General features: G+C 41.7%; 1 protein-coding gene across 1 annotated transcript in view; it reads left to right on the top strand.

Annotated features, from left to right (window-relative positions):
- Positions 1 to 14,769, top strand: part of drp2 (dystrophin related protein 2) — a 172,776-nt gene that overhangs the window by 139,455 nt on the left and 18,552 nt on the right. Inside the window, exons 11-18 of the mRNA XM_080466036.1 lie at positions 391 to 452; positions 1,021 to 1,095; positions 2,481 to 2,682; positions 6,628 to 6,713; positions 8,954 to 9,111; positions 11,113 to 11,279; positions 13,376 to 13,487; positions 14,332 to 14,468. Coding sequence (XP_080322162.1) covers positions 391 to 452; positions 1,021 to 1,095; positions 2,481 to 2,682; positions 6,628 to 6,713; positions 8,954 to 9,111; positions 11,113 to 11,279; positions 13,376 to 13,487; positions 14,332 to 14,468 — 999 coding nt within the window. The remainder of the gene's footprint in view (positions 1 to 390; positions 453 to 1,020; positions 1,096 to 2,480; positions 2,683 to 6,627; positions 6,714 to 8,953; positions 9,112 to 11,112; positions 11,280 to 13,375; positions 13,488 to 14,331; positions 14,469 to 14,769) is intronic.

Here is a 14,769-nt window from a genome sequence, read left to right as displayed (position 1 = left end):
TTCTGAGTAAAACCTTTCGAGTTCCGCTCAGTCGATCTCCAGCTGAGCAGCAGTGTGACGAAACTATATTCAATGAGCTTGAAACCCTGATCATGTTTGATGCATGTCGGTACTCTTTAAGTGTAAAATCTCTTCACTTATCTTAAACAATCGCCCATAGCTAGTGTTTTCTTTCTTCTTTTTTTTTTACTTCTTGCCCTTCTTTTTCTTTCCTCTCACTCCCCTTTCATCTCACCCCGTTTGCTGTCTTTCCCCGACCTGCCTATCTTTGTTCCCTCAACCCATTTGTGCTCCATTCTTACCTTGATCTCTCCGGCCTGAAAAACAATGTGCACCTCTATTCTTCCCCGTTTTAAGGAATCTTTTGCCTTTGTTTCATTTTCCTGTCAGCCATCAGGCGCAGACAACGTGCTGGGACCATCCAAAGATGACAGAACTGTACCAGGCTCTGGGTAAGGGAGAAGGCAGTCACAGGGCCCTCGTGCTCAATCGTGCTCACTCGTGCAGGACCCCCACCAGGTTGCAGTGGCGCCCGTGCCACAGCACCACCAGGCTCTGCTTTGAATGCCTTGTCACGCAGCTCATTAAGGGACCTGGTTCCAGCGCCTTAGGGACTACACTGCTTCTGTCATTAACCTATGAGGCCCAATTCGCCAGCAGCATGATTGCTTTTCGCTTAGCCTTTAATTAATTGTGATTAAACGACATCGTGGGTTTTACAGTTAATCTGATCTGACTCGGGGAGCTACTGAGGGAACCAGGCACGCTTTTGAAAACACATGCTCAGCTGGAAGAGTACATGCGTGTGCACATACACATGCAGATATCATATTAATAATACAGTGAACTGCAAACGACTTCTGCAGGGACGCGATAAACAGGGGCACAGAAAGTAATGTCTAATTCCTCGATGGCAGGGTGAAGTGGCGCAGGGTGGATTTGTGTCTCTCATCTCTCTCATCTTTGCCTTTCTCTCTCTCTCTCTCTCTCTCTCTCTCTCTCTCGCTCTCCTTCCATTAGCGGATCTGAACAACATCAAGTTCTCAGCATACAGAACGGCAATGAAGCTGCGACGCGTTCAGAAGGCTCTGAGATGTACGTACGCCATATTGATGGTATTTTCTGTCTGCATCGGTTCAGTGACATACTGTTATCCAGAACCATCAATAGTCCGCGATGACAAGCCCTCTCAGGAATGAGCTGTAATGATTTGCTGTAGTGCATTTCTTTATCCACTTGTCGAAGTAAAAAAAATCAACACTCCTTTTTGCTCCTCTTGGAAATAGCAGCAAATATTCTCTTTGACATCCACTGCTCATGGGTTTGACGTGCATCAGTCAAAAGTATTGATAAACTCGAGGGCCACTAGAGCCACTCAACTGCCTGATCTCCTCCTCATTTTTATCAGGACTTGGATCGTTAGCACACTAGGTAATTAGCTATTAATTGGTCCATTTGAGTTATAAAAACGAAGGCAATTAGTTCTTCCCGCTTGGTTGAGGCTTGATTGTGTGCCCCTTCAGGTCACTAACTCCAACATGGCCTTTCATTTCGTCCTCACTTTGTTTTTTTTCCCTTCTTTTCTTACATCCATTCCCCTTGCCAGCGTGTGTATTGCTTAGCTTCCTTTCACCCCATGTGGACACATATTTGTCCATAGAAGTGGCCGATTTCAGGTACTTCTTTGTCATGTTGATCCTTTTTCCTTTAAACTTCTTCTGCAACCTTCCTGCAACCTTCTCCTCCCACCATGTCCCAGGTTGCGGTAATAAAAGCGCAGCCTGCATTCACTATTGTGAAAAAATCTCTTTCAGTGGCTCTCCCTCTTTCGCTCTCCTTCCCGCTCTCTTATCTCACCCTCCTCCGGTCGACTAGTTGATATCGTTACAGAATTTAATTGCCGGGGTGACTTGATAACTGCGGGATTCTGAGTCTTTCTCTTTCCACACATATTGCATGATTGAGCAGTGCTGCATAAGAGCCCATCAGAAATACATTTTTTTGTGATTCCGTCCTAACCCTGAGAATATCCCCGTTATCTCCTCTCTCTGTTCTACCTCATTATCGCGCTATCCAATTATACCTGGCATCAACGGACACCCTTTTAGCTCCACTCCCAGGGATGGGCCATCAAATTAGTTTAGAAGAGCGAAATCAAATTTGTGTCACTGCTCTTGAAACATCTGGTCGGGCTTAAGTGGGCAAAAGGGTGAATAAGCACCACTGTCGCCTGTGCTCTCATTTACCGAGGTGAAGATGATGATTCTGCAGTGTGTCTGTGCTCAGAAGCCAACGAGCACTCCTGTGTTAAATGGAGGTGTTTCGGGTTCAGCACATTCATGAGCATGCTTGTCTAAATTAACTATGTAAGTGCTTTAAAATTGTTGCAATCAAGGCTTTACAACAACTGCATTTGTAAGCGCGCAGAAGATCAATCTGATTTCTCCCCATATCCTAATTAATATCAATGCTGTGTTCAGTGGATTTAGTGGCACTGAGCAGCCTTGCGGAGGTGTTTCGGGAGCAGGAGCTGCAGCAGGGCGAGCATGTGATGGATGTGGTGGAGGTGATTCATGGCCTGACAGCCCTCTACGAGAGGCTGGAGGAGGAGAGGTCCATCCTGGTCAACATCCCGCTTTGCGTTGATATGTGTCTCAACTGGCTGCTCAACGTCTATGACAGGTGAGTCAGCTCAGTGAAATGTTTCCATCTCGGCAAAAGTGATTTATTTTAAACCCTCGTGAATTTTAAGCTGTGTTTTTAAAGAACCATAATGTCTACACATCCAGAGAGCACAATGTGGTGTGCATTTTCTGCCCATTTAATTTGAATATTAATTTACCTTATAGCTTCTTTTCTTTTTTTATACAGTCTCCAACTCTTAAAAATCTTTCAGTGTAGAGATAATCACCTTTTTTTCAAGTGCACTTTCAATATTACTGACTCTACTGAATAAAAAGCAGTGACAGTAATGTGCAGCCAGGAAAAAAAAAATACTGTACGATAAAAGACAAAAGCCAACAGCCCAATACCCAAGGTGGTTAAACTACTTTTCAGTAATGTGGATGATTTCACAAAATTGAGTCATTCCAACCCCAAGCATCAAAGCCTGTTTTGTGGTTTGGAAAACATTGCAAAGGTTAAAAAAAAAGAAGAAAAAAAAAAGGAGTATAAATCACTTTCTAAAATGAATCAGTTGGAGTGGAGTTTGACCTTTGTAGTTTCCTCCTCATCGCTGCTTGTGGTGTCTCGCTTCAGGCACGAAGAGCAGGAAATGTCTGAATCTCCAAGCAGACTGGCGGCGGTTGTCTTGCCTGGCGGGTGATGCAAGTGTCAAAGTTTGACAGCAGAGATAAATGCAGTGATGTAAAAAAAAACACGTTTCTGTGGCCCGATCATTGCAGGATTCTTGAGTAACGCACAAATTCCTGTTAATCATATATCGATACTTTTCAATACAATTGTCAGTAGACTGTAGTTACTGCTGGCTGCACCAAAAGCACAATACTGCTGAGTAGACACCCCCCCGAGGAACAAATTCTCAATTTTACATGGACTATTTAGTCTAATTGAATTCACCTCCTCTCATGATTGTGGTTTTGATTTATTCCTTCAGATCTGGACCGCGCTTCCCTGCGTAACCTTTGCTGCTTCCATTTTCTGAGACTTAATTTGTATTACATTTCTTTTGGTTGCTTTAAATGTTTAGTAGCTTCCCATGTTAATCATATCTGGAATCTTCCTTTAAAAAGATGAAATGATGGGTGAGCTTTAAAGGAATCTATTGCAATTTCCACAAGCATGGACAAAGTATCAGCGGATGAAAGTAACAGGATGTACTAATTCATCCAAATATTCACATTTACTTATTTTAGGATTTGAGCTATGTTTACCATTCCATCTTCTGTAACCAGAAGTGAGGCAAAGTTTGTTTTATCAGTGAACTTTCTGTAATGTAGGACGATCAGGTCAACAAACAGTCTACAATGCCATGTTACCATGGTTCAAACAATGCAAAGCCTCTGTCGTGAATTCGTCACACGGTCGGCACTAAACCAACTCCATACCACCGGAGTTGCTGTTTTTTTTAACTATGTGTTGATAAGAAGTCAGATTTGCAGATTGTATACATGATTGAAAAACAGCTTCAGCTTTTCACGTATCTGACCACGGAACAGTTTTCCGTTCGGGTTTGGTCCGTTTTTAAAAGACTTTGGACCAAGGGAGATTATATCATCTTTTCCCCTTTTAGAGGGTGCTCATTGAAATACTTTGACTTGAGATTTGTTAATAGTCATCATAGATAAACACATTTTTTTTCTAAGTAAAAAAAAAAAAAGAATATTAAAATATATTAAAATGCACTAATCAGGAGCTCTGAAGCAGAGTCAAATGCTTTGCCAAGGCAAAAAGGCTTAACAAGGATGTTTGTGTTCTGAGACGTTTAAAGCCGAAGCAAAACATGTCTCTGGATGTAACATGAGTATTTTACTATGCACTCCATACATATCATAAATATATGTTTGTTATTAACTAAAAGATAGTTGGAAGTTACCGAATATGGTAACGTGGCTGATAAAAGATTAACCCAGTGCTTCCTCAGGGCTCAATTAGCCCCACCTTTGACCTCATACCATCACACAGGTACTCTACTTTGAGTTTTTACTCCTCCATTGTAATTATAATAATAGCATCTTCTGCTTTTCCATCTTCAGTAGTCTCTAGTCCAACGGTTCTGACATGTGTTGCAGCTGTCAGATTCTAAGTGAGCAAACCTTTATCCAGTGGAATGGTGAAATGGGTTACAAATCATCGCATTCTGCTTTACCGACATGCGTTTTGTGCTATTTTTAAAAGCAAATAAACATCGAATTCACACGGTGCGGACTCATTCACTATTTGCAGTGCGAATCATTACAACGTAAAACTATTTTGAACAATTCCTTAGAGCCACAGAGCAGATTGATGTAGCAAGTTCAATAGCTTGTTGTACTAAAATCCATGACAAATTCCCACCACGCCTCGATCTCCAATAACATTGTCCAGGCAGAGGGCCAGTCCCCCCCCGCCCCCCAAGAGGCACAGTGGATACAAATCCTCTTTGACACCAACATTCACCCATCTTTGCTTCCGATTAACCATTTTGTGCCGCTTCCGAAGGGAAAACACAGAGCACAGACACGCGGATGCGGCGATAACGCCACAAGTGTTCTAAATCCGGTCGGTAGCTCTTAACTACTCACGGCTAATGAGAGACAATCCGAGCCTTTACCCTCTGCATAAATTTCACTAATTGCTTTTTTTGGTTTTCCAATAAATAGCAGCAGGGAATCTGGATGAGGTGTGCGTCTGTTTGTGTGTCCATTTAAATGTGTTCTTTGTGCCCACGACTGTGTGTTTTCATGGTGTGTGTGTGTGTGTGTGTGTGTGTGTGTGTGTGTGTGTGTGTGTGTGTGTGTGTGTGTGTGTGTGTGTGTCCTTCAGAGATGTGTCACACACGCAGAGTGTGCAGGAGTGATGCGTCCCCTCAGGAGCAGCACTGGGGTGCATATTAAATGATGGCGGGCGGGTGGCACACAGCGTGCGTGTGAAAACCACTGGCAGCCAGTCGTCCTCATGTGCTCTCGAGCTTCGCCCGACCCAGTCCAGCACCGAATCTGAAAAAAAAAAAAATTAGATTAGAAAAATGACAGTGATACTCTTTCTAACTTTTTTTTTTTTTTCACCTGACTCTAATATTTCTGACCTTGCTGTAATAGTTCTGGCCTGAGTAATTTATTGCTACACCGTGTTTTGACCTCCCGGTAAATTAAAAACTTTGGTACCCAGCTGGGTTCCTTGTTTTTTTTGGAACACATTCAAAGCCTTAGCAATGTAACTCACTCTTTGGTTTTGATTCCATACTTCACTGATGTGATATTCTCTGACGAATGCGATGATCTTGATTTCTTACTTAACGATTCAAATGCTAATTCGATAAGCCTGGTTTCTGCCAAATGCTGCTCAGCGCCACACTAAATTCTTCCAGGCGATGTTGGCACTGGAGCTGTGAATAGTGATGATTTGTGATTTATTTGCCTCACAAATCCAGTCTCTCCAGAGCAGTTTTTTTTTCATTTTTTTTTTTTTTTCTATTTAAAGCTGGAAAAATAAAAAAGATGATGGGCACAGCAGTGTCCATCTCATTTTCCTCGGCACTGGCCGGTGATCAGACTGTTTGTGTAAATGCAGACAACACTGTTGAGTCTCACAAACGCTGCATGCATGTATGATTCATGTGTGTGTTTATTCTGTATGGATGCATGTGTTTTTTGTGTGTATGGACTTGTTACTGCTCTTTGGGGCATAAACTCATGAATAGGCCTTCATCAAGTCCCAGCGGTGCCTTTAGTTGCTCTGAATGTGCCCTAATTCAATTTCACTCTACTGTGCTGACCTGTACAGTGCACAGATTTCTTCTTTTTTTTTTTTTTTTTTTACTACACTTTGTCTCTCCCAGCAGGGCTGAAGAAACATATGAACATATTATCATGACCCAGTACACCATGATTTCAGATTATTCACCATTCAAAAAAACGTAACCTCCGAGCTTCCTTTTATACCCCCTCTCTCTTCTTTCTTCTTTAGTGCTCGAAACGGCAAAATGCGAGTGCTGAGCTTCAAGATGGGATTGGTGAGCCTGTGCAACGCTGACGTCCAAGAGAAGTACAAATGTGAGTCTGATGCTCGCTCATGTGCTTAATGCATCTCCTCAACTGCAAACAATGAGCCAAAACAAAACGACCCTGATTGCCAGTATTACATAAAGACATCCACTTAGTCTAATGGAGGAAATGTCTCCAATGCCATAATGGAGAAAGCTTTCTTTACTTGCACAAAGTACACCAGAGGCCCTTAAAAGGATTGCTTGCCAGAGACACCATTCATGCACACTCTCTTTCTACGACTCTCTCTCATTTTTTTCACAAGTCAACCAGCAAAAAGCTTAAGCACTCCCTTCATGGTTTTTAGATTATGAATTATGCTGTAATTTTTTATTAGTGCTCCGCTCGGGTCTGAGATATGCTTTCACTGCTCTTTTGTAACTCGGGGTTTACAAGTATGTATTAGGTAAAATGAAGAGCGAGCGTTTGAATTGGTTATGGTTGCAGCTGCAACAGCTTGTAGTGGGATGCAGGATCTGAGACAACAACCCCAAACTGGTGCCAGGATTATTCATGCTTGGCACACCATCTGTGTCAGGTCCGAGACGGCACGACAACAGATTTGCCTTCAACTGAAGGTCCCCAAGGCGACTCAGCCGTAGTTTCCTGTGTTCAGGTAGACATGTGGTGGCCCCAACAGCCTGTCATTCCTATGACTGATCCAACATTGTTGAAGAAATGTTTGCAAATAAAGCTGACGCATTAGCATTTGTCTGCTTTGAGATGCAGATGGTTTGTATTTAGATTTCATCTCAGAGGTTTTCTTTTGATCCTTCAAAAAAACTCTGCTTGTCATAAGTGTGAGCGTGAGAAGGGTTTTCTTTTTTCTTTTTATTGTCTCGTGGTAACATGATTTGCCTCCGTGCAGACATGTTCTGCTGTCACATTTAATGTGGCATTCACCGTTTACTGCTTTGTCAGTAGAATCTCCTTCAGTCGTCAAAAGCAAAAGATGTTTGAGTCGTGTCAAATCCAATCAGAGGAATTTGTTTTTGAATATAGTTGCGGGAAGAAGAAATCAGTTCAGTTCCTAAATCAGTTCCTAAATCTCGCTATTTTGTGTCTGCGGCTCATACAGTGGGTCAAAACTGGAATATCTCAGCAATATTCAAATTTGTGACTTGTCCTCTGTCATTCAAGCCTGCAGTAATCTTACTGCATAGTGTACAGGTTTTATGTTTATGATGCAAAATATCAATACGCCGTAGTCATTTTCCAAGAAATGCACACAATCTATTTCAATCGGCTCAGCCTGAACACATGAAGTGACACCTGAGCTTGGTTATGATGACTATATGGAGGCGGCTGCTAACAGGCAGCTGCCAAAGCCAAGCGTTTGTCCCTGTGGGGTTGAATAAATACACAGAGAGGAGGATACATAGTATGCTTATACTCTCATTGTGCAGCACCCTCACACGCCTGTCAGCATTCATCTCTTCAATGGCAGGCAGACTCCCAGCGAGCTTGGTAAAGGCCTCATTCAAAACCCGACAAGACTCTACTTATGCAGCTCTTTCATCCCCGAGCTGACCAGCCGGGCCTCTGATACTGATTTTATCTCTGTGTGTGTGACTCTGGACTGAATTTCACTCAATAAAACTGCTGTGGGTGGGTTTCAGGTCTGAAATTGAAGCTCACGGTTGACAAAAGTGAAAGAAAAACTTTTTGGAGTTTTGTTGTTTAGAATCGATCTTAAGCGTCATCCCAGCCAACGTAAAGGAGCGATTAGAAGACACCCTGAAGACGTCAGTAGACCAACACTTGGGCTAACCAGGGTTGCATTTGTGACAAATTTAAAAGGGAAGGATATTTGCAGCATTTTCCCCTTAAATTAATGGATATAAATTAAAATTATGGTACAAGTCTTATGAGAAAAGTTCAACAGGTCTAACTGTTTCATTTATATAAAACCAGCTTTTACTAATGTCCGATTTATTCCCCGCAAGGCCCATCAGTCATTAACAATAGCTTTTATGGTGACAATAAAGATGCATGTTCTCCCTGTGTGTAAACCACCCCCCATAGGCGTGAATCTATCAGTGAATTTGATTGTCTGTGTTGAAAGTTACCTAATTTGGATTAGATATACCTCTAAATAATATTAAAACACTTTTTAATAACAAGATAGCATTTAGGATTGAGTTAAGTGAGATCGTCCATGATTGTGCAGCGCATGGGGAATGTTCTTAATCTTTCTGGTGTCTAATCAGATTAGTCTTTCCATTGATAAGCATTTGTACGTTTTGCAGATTTATTTCGTCAGGTGTCTGGTTCTGGAGGTTTGACGGACCAGCGTCACCTGAGCCTGCTGCTCCACGAAGCCATCCAGATCCCGCGCCAGTTAGGGGAGGTTGCTGCTTTTGGGGGCAGCAACGTGGAGCCGAGTGTTCGCAGCTGCTTCCGCATGGTGAGGTGACACGTGAGGAGATAAGCAGCAGAGCGTGTACAGTTTTACACACACACACACACACACACACACACACATAGATATACAAACGGACACACACACTAAAAAATACCAAATATGCTGCGAGTTCATTGAATGTTTTCGCTCAGATTACACCGTCAAATCATTCAGCTGCTGCACTGATGTTCACATGGGTATCAGGGATCCAGTGTCTCTGCTATAACTGTGTATTGTTATAGCAGAGACACAATGTATGTGTTTCCCTGTTGCTCCAATGAGCAATCTTAAGGCCAATTTTAAAACCTTTTTGTTCATGCGATTGTCACGCGAAGCTTGTCTGATTTATAAATTAAACTGAAGGAAAGCAATGGCAGACTTGTAATTAATCCGAGTAAAAACTCGTCTGGGCCCAACGTGCACAGTAAAGCAACGGACTATTAATAAGGTGCCACACCAGGAATCTGCGGGCTTTGTAAATTTGTGTTTTACTGAAAGTAGCACAGTCTTATTAACTACGGATGAAGACATTTAGTGCGCCATTATAGGAAATGTTTAAAAGTTCCTAATCGTTCCCAAAGAACGACTCCTCAGCTAAATGAATGCAGAAGCATCACATTACATTGTGGTTGCATTGCAGTGCATTTAATGCATGTACGAGTTCGGTGTTACATTATCCCGATGTCATTAAACTCAAGTTTAAAAGAAGTTGCTTGTAGAGTATCATCTGTGCGAATACTTCTTTTTGACAAAGTAAAGGAAGCAGAAGCGGCGTATTTGTAAAGCGGGAGAAATATTCTCTGCTGATGGTATCTGAACTTTCTCAAAGGTTGTGGGAACTTTCACTCGTGGCGTTTAATGTGGGAGACCAGAGAGGTAATGAGTTTTTAGTTGTGGGTGAAATGTTCATGTATTGTGAATCAGAGGGACCAAATTGGCTGTTTATTAGCCGACTTGGAAAACGATTTCCATGAGTCTGTGTGGATGTGGATTCAGCATTACCTTCACCCTGACATTGTCACCGAAGGTTAGACTCTACTAACAGAGAAACTAATGAAACTGACTCAAGGTAAAACAGGCTGAGTGAGGCAGTTACACGTAATCTGATTTGGTACTGCAGAGGTTGTAAAGTCGACGTCAAAGAAGCGAATAACTCGCATTCAACCACAAGTGCTGCTTTTTATGAGCTTGATTAATACACATGTTTATTGGATATATATATAAATCTGAAAGCACTGAGTTTTGATAGATAACTGGAAGTTTATCACTCCATTTTCTTTTCCCAAATGATAGTTAAAACATCCCATCTGCTGTGTGTGCTGGTGTGAGATGCCGCAGCGTGCTCAGCATAGTCATTGCCAGTTCCAGGTGTTCGGTGTTCAAGGAGGGGGCTGCTATTTGACCTCCCAGACGGAGCGAAGCCGGCTACTCCACTAACTGAGGGGAGCTCCTTCATCCCTTGGAGACTCTACACCTCAGTACATCTCAAAGTGTGTGTGTGTGAGCAGCACGCACACACACACACACACACACACATACACACACACACATTTATTATGTTACTCTGGTTGAGTAGTGGAGGGAGCCCCAGGGAAATCAACCTCTTAATGCATCTCTGATGCAGACTTAATGAGAATTTAGCACATCACGGATTTTTAGCGCTTGGCAAGTCATTCTTTTATTAGGTTGACTTCCTTTTTATCCCACTTTCTGGAATTTCTAACAAGCTGTAGACACACAAACACGCGTGCAGTACACACAGACATTCAAAGATTTTCTGTTGCACGTGGGTTTTATTACTTCATACGTCATTGCATTCATCCTGCTCTTCCCCCTCATATTCTCTGTGATTACTTTTTTTCAGTCTCGATTCATCGCAAAATCACTTTTTGGAAGGAAGCACGCTTTGTTCTCTCGGTACTTCAGCTACCTGCCGGTGGTTTATATTTAGGTTGTTTACAGTATTGTGTACTTCTTTCCTGCCTCCGACTTCCCCTTTTCCAGGCTCCAGGGAAGCCTGCCATTGAGGTGTCTCACTTCCTGGAGTGGATGAGCCTGGAGCCCCAGTCAATGGTTTGGCTGCCCGTCCTCCACCGTGTGACTGCTGCAGAGTCAACAAAGCATCAGGCCAAGTGCTACGTCTGCAAACAATGTCCCATCAAGGGCTTCAGGTGGGCTTCAGTGAGTGGGTAACTAAACACACACAGGTACTACGAGCAAAAAGCTACTGATTGCTTATTTCTAGTTTTTATTTAATTTAATTTTATTTCAGTTTCAGTTGCATTTATACAAAGCAGCAAACAAGAACATCATTTGATCGGCTTATTTTGCCGATCCTGTACCATCAAAGGATCACAAAGAAAAATCAATGATCAAATACAAAACTAAATGACAGTTTAAGTTAGAAAGCACTTTTTGTGGTTTACATCTTAAACTCTTTTTGAAAACACAGAGAATTACACCTTTTCAGTTCATCATTAAGTCCATTACAAAACCTCACTCCCAAAACTGACACACATCTATATTTAACATTTGTTCTCACTTTACAGGTTTCAAAAATTAACAACCCGCTTAAATTATAAATTGCCTTTCTTTGAAAAAAAGTTTTGGGAATATCATCTGGAATGCTGTTATCACACGGAACATAATTTCTAATGTCTTTAAATATATAATATTCAGAAATTTTAATGTGGATGATTGTATGAAAAGTTGATTTGTGGAATCCTGGTATCCAGCTCTATTTATGACCCTCATCGCTCTTTCCTGCAATGTGATTGTTGGATCGAAGTTTTATATGTATTTCGCCATATTTCCCACGCAATATGCCATATAACGCAGCACAAGAGAACAGTACAATAAATGTAGACATTTATTATTCAGTCATTGCAAAGATGTATATTAATTAACACGGATCTTGGCTGGAAAAAAAACAATTGCAAAATCAAATCAAAAGGAATTGATGGTATTGGAGTAATAGCAACAGATGTAAACCTGGAACAATAGAGACAAAAACCTGGAGCAAATGTTCTCTCACTTAAGAACACAAGTAGTAAACTCTGTTTAAAGCATCCTTAAACTGCTCCCTGTTTTTGATAAGAGAGAAGTCATCTGCATAGAATCTCGCTGCATTTTAAGACTGAAAGTGAGTGGAGTATAGTCAGAAATATAATTATTTGCATTGTGGTTAAAAACAAAAAAAAGCACATAAAATGCACCTTTACTTTGCTTTGGACTTACAACTGAGATTAATATCAACATTATCATGAGAGCATTATGCAAGTGAATGGAAAATGAAAGTAAATCTGTTTTACTGGTGGTGGCTGGTGTTTCCTGTTTTTATTACATCTCAGGTTTCACTGCTTGCTGGAGACGCTGGAGTTGAGATACAGGGTGCCATGATATTAACAGGAGGGGCCAAACATGATATTGTTCCCATTCAGTTGTGTCACTCTGCAACATCCTGTATGAAATGTGACATAGAAGAGGAAAAAAAGCCTCCACAAATGTCAAGTCTGTGCAATGAATACACACATTTGGCTCTTGAATTATTCACATTTCTCCACTAATTAGAAAGCACAATGCTGGAAGAAATCGCTATACATCATTCATTATTTAAGATACAGTTAGTCGGTTACTAATTATTAATTTTCATAACATCACAGGTAATTACAATAAAGTGTGTCATTCTCTGGTGCCGCAAGATCTTCGAAAGAGGCATAAATGCACGTGCACGCACGAAAGCACACACACACACACACACACACACACACACACACACACACACACACACACACACACACACACACACACACACACACACACGCACACACACACACTACTGCTACTAACCCCAACTCTCTCCTTAGTTTAACTCCAGGACATGTTTCAACCTAAACTTTTATTGATAATCTTAATTGGGTCTCTTTTTTCCAAAGTCCCAATAATGTGAAATTGTAAACAGATTTCAGTCCTCACAGGAGTAATAAACTCACACACAACCGCACACTCTTCTATTGATTTCCTGTAGCTATACACCAACTTCAGGCTTAATTCACATTATCTTCTTGTTGATCCAAGTTTTCTCCCTAAAACTGGTTGATTTTTTTGTAATAGAAACTTTCTTTTTATCGAGAATGTCGAGTGTTGGCATCACCGCAACTATTAACACAATTACAAAAACAAACCGACAGACTGTTTTTTTGTTTTTTTATGTGTTGCTCTCTTGCGAAACATCGGTTGATCCTTTGTGTTGTATTGATCTTGACAGATATCGCAGTCTGAAGCAGTTTAATGTGGACATCTGCCAGACGTGTTTTCTCACCGGCCGTACAACCAAGGGAAAGAAGCTGCACTACCCCATCATGGAGTACTACACCCCAGTAAGACAAACAATATGTGGCGCTTTGACTAAATACAAATCCAGGTCTCCGGGGATAAATAAAGCTTAACTCTGCTCAAAAGAAAATGCTACTACTATCTCCTGATTCCTGCTGCCAGACATGGATTAGGTGTCTCGCCACTGTAAGGCCTCTGTCATCTCTAAGTGCACACTGTTAGATATCGTTCTCAACAAGCTTGATCGGTATGCCCAAGATTGAGAGCCACTCAGCAGTAAGACTTCCTTTTCCTTTGAATAGTGAACACAGGATAGTTTGTGCATAAAACCCCAATAAAACCAACCTCTTAAGAGATTGCAAATGGAGTTCATTCTGAAGCTGCTGCATTGTAGCTGGAGTGTGTTGCGATTGGGCCAGATTAAGTCTCTAATCAATTTCTATGCTGTAAAATGTGGCAAAAGGTCATCTGTAAAATGATTTTTTTTTTTTTATTCAATGGACATAATATCATGTTGGACAGCTTCAGTTTTTCAGTTTTCCGAGCCATAAGCTGCATAGATTTCTGCTAAGATGGAGAGAGCAGAGTACAAAAAGCCAGTGACTTTTCAAAAAAAAAAAAATGTAAAGATGAGGATGGAAAGGGAGAGAAAGCAGCGAATAAACAAAAGCAGAAGGAGAAAAAAAGTAATCTCGGAACAAGACCACCCAGCTGTGAGCAAAGGAAGACAATATTTGCATGAAGTCATTTTGGAGAAATCAACGTCTCCAAGATTCCTGAAGTGCTGTAATTGGTCTCCCACTCATCATCTCCCTTCTCTTTTAACCACTGCCTGTCACCCCTCTTCAATTTCCCCCCGACCACATCCACACCTAAATCACACTCCAGACGACCTCGGGAGAGAAGATGAGGGACTTCGCTAAAACTCTGAAGAATAAGTTCAGGTCGAAGCAGTACTTCACCAAGCACCCGCAGAGAGGTTACCTGCCAGTGCAATCAGTGCTGGAAGTGGAGAGCTCAGAGACGTGAGTACATGCACACACACACACACACACACACACACACACACACACACACACACACACACACACACACACACACACACACACACACACACACACACGGTCGTCTCTTTGTTTCTTCTCTGGCATCGTCTCTCTTTTGCCTCTCCTCAGCGACAGCCATGCAAACTCCCACTGCTGTAGGCTAATTGTCATGTTGTCTGGCTGAGACGGGTCGAAGGGACAGCTCTGTGTTCAGAATTAACATAATCTTGCTCCTGTGGTCGCAGTCTGGCTCCGGAGCACCTTCCACATGAGGGAGTCT

The sequence above is a fragment of the Lipophrys pholis genome, assembly GCF_963383615.2.
Source record: "Lipophrys pholis genome assembly, chromosome: 6".
Taxonomy (NCBI): Eukaryota; Metazoa; Chordata; class Actinopteri; order Blenniiformes; family Blenniidae; genus Lipophrys; species Lipophrys pholis.
Note: the sequence above shows the minus strand (reverse complement) of the source record. Positions and strands in the feature narration are given on the sequence as shown.